General features: G+C 35.0%; 1 protein-coding gene across 4 annotated transcripts in view; it reads left to right on the top strand.

Moving 5' to 3' along the window:
* The window catches only part of LOC106883079 (TLC domain-containing protein 5), a 49,623-nt gene that overhangs the window by 15,403 nt on the left and 28,097 nt on the right, over positions 1–6,123 (top strand). For 2 of the 4 annotated variants that reach the window (XR_001411066.2, XM_052967876.1), the window contains exon 4: positions 2,632–2,846. Coding sequence is in view for 3 of the 4 variants with exons in the window: in XM_052967876.1 (XP_052823836.1) it covers positions 2,632–2,846 (215 nt within the window). In the remaining variant the exon portion in view is untranslated. Of the gene's footprint in view, positions 1–2,631; positions 6,111–6,123 lie in introns of those variants that run through there. The other 2 variants (XM_014933961.2, XM_014933960.2) reach the window with 2 other exon arrangements.

Here is a 6,123-nt window from a genome sequence, read left to right as displayed (position 1 = left end):
ATATATATATATATAATCATCATCATCATCATCGTTTAATGTCTGTTCTCCATGGTGGCATGGGTTGGACGGTTCAACTGGGGTCTAGGAAGCCAGGAGGCTGCACCAGGCTCCAATCTGACTTGGTAGAGTTTCTACAGCTGGATGCCCTTCCTAACGCCAACCACTCCGAGAGTGTAGTGGGTGCTTTTTACGTGCCACCAGCACGGGGAGCCAGACAGGCGGCATTGGCATCAGCCACAATTACAATTTCCATTTAATTGTGGTGTGGTTCAATTTTGATATATATATATCTATATATCGCAGGCTTCTTTCAGTTTCCTTCTACCAAATCCACCCACTAGGCTTTGGTCAGCCCAAGGCTACAGTAGAAGACCCTTGCCCAAGGTGCCATGCAGTGAGACTGAACCTGGAACCATGTGGTTAGTGAGCAAGCTTCTTACCACACAGCCAGTGTATGATTTTTTATAGACTCTACACTGAAATGGTTTCCTCTAACCCACTCCAGGCTGGAAGGAATATTTAAATTCAACACTATAAAACTCAAGAAATACCATGCTTATGTGCACCTAGGTGAATGCACTCATATTTCTGCATAGTTCTCTTATCATTGTATACTTATACTATGTTCCCTATACTTGAGGATATTCTCCCCCACCACTACTGCACATTTTTTTTTATTAGTTGACCTTTAAACCTTCTCCCTTTCTCCTTTATGTCCCTTTACTCTAACCCTTCCCTCATCACACTTCATTGTTTTCCAGTCCTTCATTAACATATGTATATTGGACATACACATATGCAGACACCTCGATGCACACATGTATATATATATATATATGCATGCATATACATGTACATAGGTATTTAATAAATACTTACATATGTATGTGTTTATGCATCAGCTTGTGTGTTAGTGGTTGTTTTGTGCAATCATTCTGTTTCTTAATCTTTATCTCTTTTTATCTTATCCCCTACTTAAACGTATATGTACATACACATTTATATTTAGCAGTGTACATAGACACAAATCCTTCAGTTAATTCTCGTTTCCACCTCTCTGCCTTTTTTCTTTATCTTGTCCTATCCAGTACTTATTCATTTACCATTTTTTTATATGAATTCTGTGATAGCTACAGATCTGTAATGAACCAGTTACTGGTCTACATAGGACTTATCCTGCTTTCGCAAGTCCTTTGTGTACCCCTAGTTTTCTTAGTGGCTGCAGACATAAATTCAAATTTATATATATCAAGGAATCGGTACCAAATCATCTGATGATTTGCAATCCTATCCAGGAATAGATTTAACTCACATTTATGTCATACCAAGAAATCAGAGCTACATGTCCATCCTTAAAAAACCTCTTAAGATTTAAAAGTTATTTAGACACTTTCCATTCTTATCATACTGTGTCCCTTAAGTAGTGTATACGACTCTATTGTACAAAGGTTCTGTATTGCCTTAAAATTAAGGATTTTATCTCATGTTGTTCAACAGGGTCTTAATTTATAAATATAAACTTGAAAAGCTTTAAGAGTCATTCCATGTTGTTAAGAAGATAAGAAATAGAATTTTTCCTTGGTGGACTGAGTGACATATTCAAACTATCTGCTATCTTTTTCCAACAGCTAAGTGAACGGAGACAATAGCTTATTAGGTCGTATATGCACTGCTTTAAACTTTCTGCAGTCTGCTTAAGACTAATCTGTCTGGCAAGCCCTTCATGATGAAGCTGAACTTTACTTCTGCAAGTTAGAAAAATTGATACCAATTTTACATTGCTGCTACAGTCCATGCAATAAATTGTGATATCTATTGACAGCTAGATGATAGGTGGATTGGATTATTTGATAGTTAATCATTGTTGCTGTGGAGGCGCAATGGCCCAGTGGTTAGGGCAGCAGACTCGCAGTCATAGGATTGCGGTTTCGATTCCCAGACCGGGTGTTGTGAGTGTTTATTGAGCGAAAACACCTAAAGCTCCACGTGGCTCTGGCAGGGGATGGTGGCGAACCCTGCTGTACTCTTTCTCCACAACTTTCTCTCACTCATACTTCCTGTTTCTGTTGTGCCTGTATTTCAAAAGGGGCCAGCCTTGTCACACTGTGTCATGCTGAATATCCCCGAGAACTACGTTAAGGGTACACGTGTCTGTGGAGTGCTCAGCCACTTGCACGTTAATTTCACGAGCAGGCCGTTACGTTGATCGGATCAACTGGAACCCTCAACATCGTAAGCGATGGAGTGCCAACAACAATCATTGTTGCTATGGTCACTACACATTGAGAATTTGTGACATTATTATGTAAATTCCTAAATTTTAACGAGCTTCTGTTGAGCCAAAGAAGAGTTATCTACAAGAACTCTAGACTTGCTAGAAATAATAGCAAAATCTGTCATATCACACCCTACCATCATAAAAAGGGATACATTGAAAAATGTAACTATGCTTGAATAAAAAATAACAGGATGATCATGGATGGATTTTATTAGATTATAGATTTACACACATGGGGAAGAGGTATAAACAGCCACCCTTAAGTTTGTTTTACTTTTTGTTTCAGTCATTCGACTGTGGCCAGCTGGAGCAAAACTAATTTTTTTTTTTTTTTCTTTTTGTCTTTGTAGGTCAAACGATGCTGTGTCACCACTTTGTATCAATTATTGCTCTGGCCATCTGCTTGATTACAGGTTCATATGGCACAGAAATTGTAGCTACCATCTTCGGATCTGAAATCAGCAATCCCTTCTTGCAGTGTCGATGGTTTCTCAAATATTCTGGTAACCGTGACACAGCTATTGCGGATTTGGTTGATGCTGCTTTTATTTTCACCTTCACTTATGTACGTATTGTAGTCGGCAGCAACCTACTCTACTGTTACCTGTCGATGCCACACATACCAATATTCATGCGTGTCGCTAGTGTCACATTCTATTTGATCTCTTGGGCATTCTGGATAACAATATTAAAATTTGGCTATCGGAAATGTCTACGAAAATATCAAAATTTCAAAAATATTACAAAAATAGACCAAGTAAATAGTGGAATTTCATATCCAAAAGATCATTCATTGTTATGCTCTAAATCACATCAAAATTAAATATCTTTTTTTATTTTGATTGGCAGAATTTACTAAATGATTCAAGAACCAAGAGTTTCGTATTTTGCACAAAATTCTCAGCTTTTGAGTCAGTTTGTAACTTCTGCTGATTTAAATAAAAAGCATAAACTCCTGTCTTGACTTCTAATTTCCTGTTTGTATTACCAGACCTGATCAAAATTATATATTAGCGACAGAGGCAATATTAATACTGAGTGGTAATATTTATCCCCACTTAAAAGTGGATGTTCTGTAGAACAAACTTTACTGCAGTAAATACCATGAGAGAAACTCTCATATTGGCATTTTGTTGCAAAATGCACCATTGTTTATCTCTCCACTAATGATATTAGCAAGAGTGAGTGCATTTTGCAACAAAAGCCAATATGGGAGATTTTCTCATGCTAACTACTGCAGTATAGATTGTTCTAACAGAACATCCATGTTTAAGTGGGGGTAAGTGTTGCCTCCTGATCAAAATTATGTAGGTATTTTAAGAGGTTATAATACATATATTTTCAAGTGCCTACTTTTTGTTTTCCATTCATTAGCCTCTGTGAGCTCTTTGTATCAAAGAATGTTAGGTTTTGTTTTTTTTTTAAGTGACCACTTGATCAAGATGTTGGCCATATATTCATTCATTGTCTTCAGTGGAAACTCTTTGTTATATTCATTTTATCTTTTATAGCTTGATAGCAGCATTTAATGATAGGGCTACCACAGTATAGTCGTGCACTTGAGCACTGTGTACAATAACCTCGTTAAATGATCAGAAGTGATTTAGAAATCACTTCTCATCATTTATTGCTTGTGCCTTGTCTCTGCATTCTATTTATTTTTGACATTTAATCTAATTAAAATATGTTGCCTAGTGGATGTAGCAGCCAATCTAGTTTTGTTTTTATTACTAAGTTAAATTACGATACAGAATTTCTGAAAGTATTTCAAGAGAACAAAAATGGGTTTGATTAATTATCAAATTATAGATAAATAACTAACTGATAAGTATTAAATGAGAAAAAGTTAATATATATATACATTAAAAATAATAATTAAGATTTATTGTTGTTTTAGTAACATGTAGTGACTGGCATGTACTTAAAAGATTTAACTTTCAAGGGTTTTGCTCTCTTAGTAGAGGAGACGAATAACCCTGTATTTGTAGACCTTCACTCCTTAAGTAACAGCAAGTTATCATATTAGTTATAAAAGCACAGATGCTAAGCCATTTCTGGAAATATAACTAAGGAGTTAAAGGGGCTGCTTTGGCTCCAGTAATTCCAAAGAGAAGTCGCATTCCAAACCATCACATTCATGCTTTTGTTTCATTTGTTTTTTTGAAATGATGTACTCTTCAGTTCTTTATGGATATCTCCCAGTGTATATCAAACACTTGTGCAACCTAAGCTTCATAACATATACATCTTTTATACATATTTTCAATGATTGCTATTTTGTTTCCGCTTTTCTAATTCTTCTGATCTTCCAACTTCATCATTCATTTATATACTATAACTTTAGCAAATATTTATTTTGTGATTAGCATTTGACAAGCCACACTCAGATCAAAACCTATGGTACTCTTGTTGCCGATCAAGAGTCTGATTTCTAGCTATTGTTATCTCCTCTGTTTTTACTGTGGAGTTTATTGTCCAGAGATTTTTTCACCAGGAAACATAGTTGTCATCAGTTTACTGAAAGAAATTTGGTTGAGAGATTATGTACAGCAACTATATGGGAGCTTTCATTATAACTGATGTGATCCCTTTTAAAAGAGAATGGGAAGGCAGCTTAGTGTGGGAAATTTGACTGCTGTCACATTGTGCTGGCCAAATTTAGATAACAGCTGTTGGCTATCATCATAGTAGCATCTTAACTTCATCAACAACTTCAACATCAGAAAGATGCGACTATGATTTCAAACAAATCACAGTTAGTGAAATTAAGAAAATCTTCTGGTTACTAACATCTGCTAATCCAGACACATTTCTACCTTAAACATTCGTTATTTATTGATACACCATAAAAAGGAAACAAATTAACATTAAAAGAATATATAATTTTTGTCATGTCTCCACAAGTCTACCCTGTTATCATAATCTCACAAACCCTTATTAGTTATAATCATAGTGCCAAGCTTTGCTCCCTAAAACTTACACTGAGTATATTAGATAAAGTTCAATAAGAAGGGTTCCTCTATAATCCCCAGCCAATTGTCCTAATTTCATTGAGCTGGGGACTTAATAACATTCCAAATATGCTATACACATTTTTCATGCAAAGACTTATCAAATAACAACTCCTTGTTGATATTGAACTTGTTACTTAATCTACTAAATAATGTTATTAAAATCTGCTGTACCATACTGACAACACATTTATTTAATATCCTGTTAATTCTTTTATATCTCTTACTCTTTTCCTTTTTTTTGTTTTTGTTTTTTTTTTTGTTTTCATTTCTGTGAGCTGGGAATATTTCAGGTATCACTTGGATGGAAAAATACTGTGAAGCTATAGAGTTTGCTGTGATTTTATTAAATAACTGCTTTGGACTGTTTCTGATTGTATTTAATGTACATTAAATACAATATGAAAAATATATTTAAAAAAAAATATTTCTATGTTGGTACTTTTTATTCTTTTTGAGACTAAGTCATATTAATAGGATCACTTGATGAGGACTATTGAAAGTTAAATAACTGAAGATACAATGCTGTGCTGGTGGTGATGGTATACAAAATGTTCACTCTTCAGTTGATGTAACTGGCAACAGTGATAGATCTGGAGATGATTTTAATCAAAACATTATAGAAGCTTAAGTTGCTAACCGTTTGTAAGTATATAATGTTCTGTGTATCAATGAAACAGAATCAGCCCAGAGTTTAAAAATACTGACGATTCTATTGTATACCCACATATATCATCATCATCATCATCATCATCATCATCATCGTTTAACGTCCGCTTTCCATGCTAGCATGGGTTGGACGATTTGACTGAGGACTGGTGAAACCGGATG

Source organism: Octopus bimaculoides, chromosome 5, assembly GCF_001194135.2.
Source record: "Octopus bimaculoides isolate UCB-OBI-ISO-001 chromosome 5, ASM119413v2, whole genome shotgun sequence".
NCBI lineage: Eukaryota > Metazoa > Mollusca > Cephalopoda > Octopoda > Octopodidae > Octopus > Octopus bimaculoides.
The sequence above is the reverse complement of the archived record's forward strand: the minus strand, read 5'-3'. Positions and strand labels throughout refer to the sequence as shown.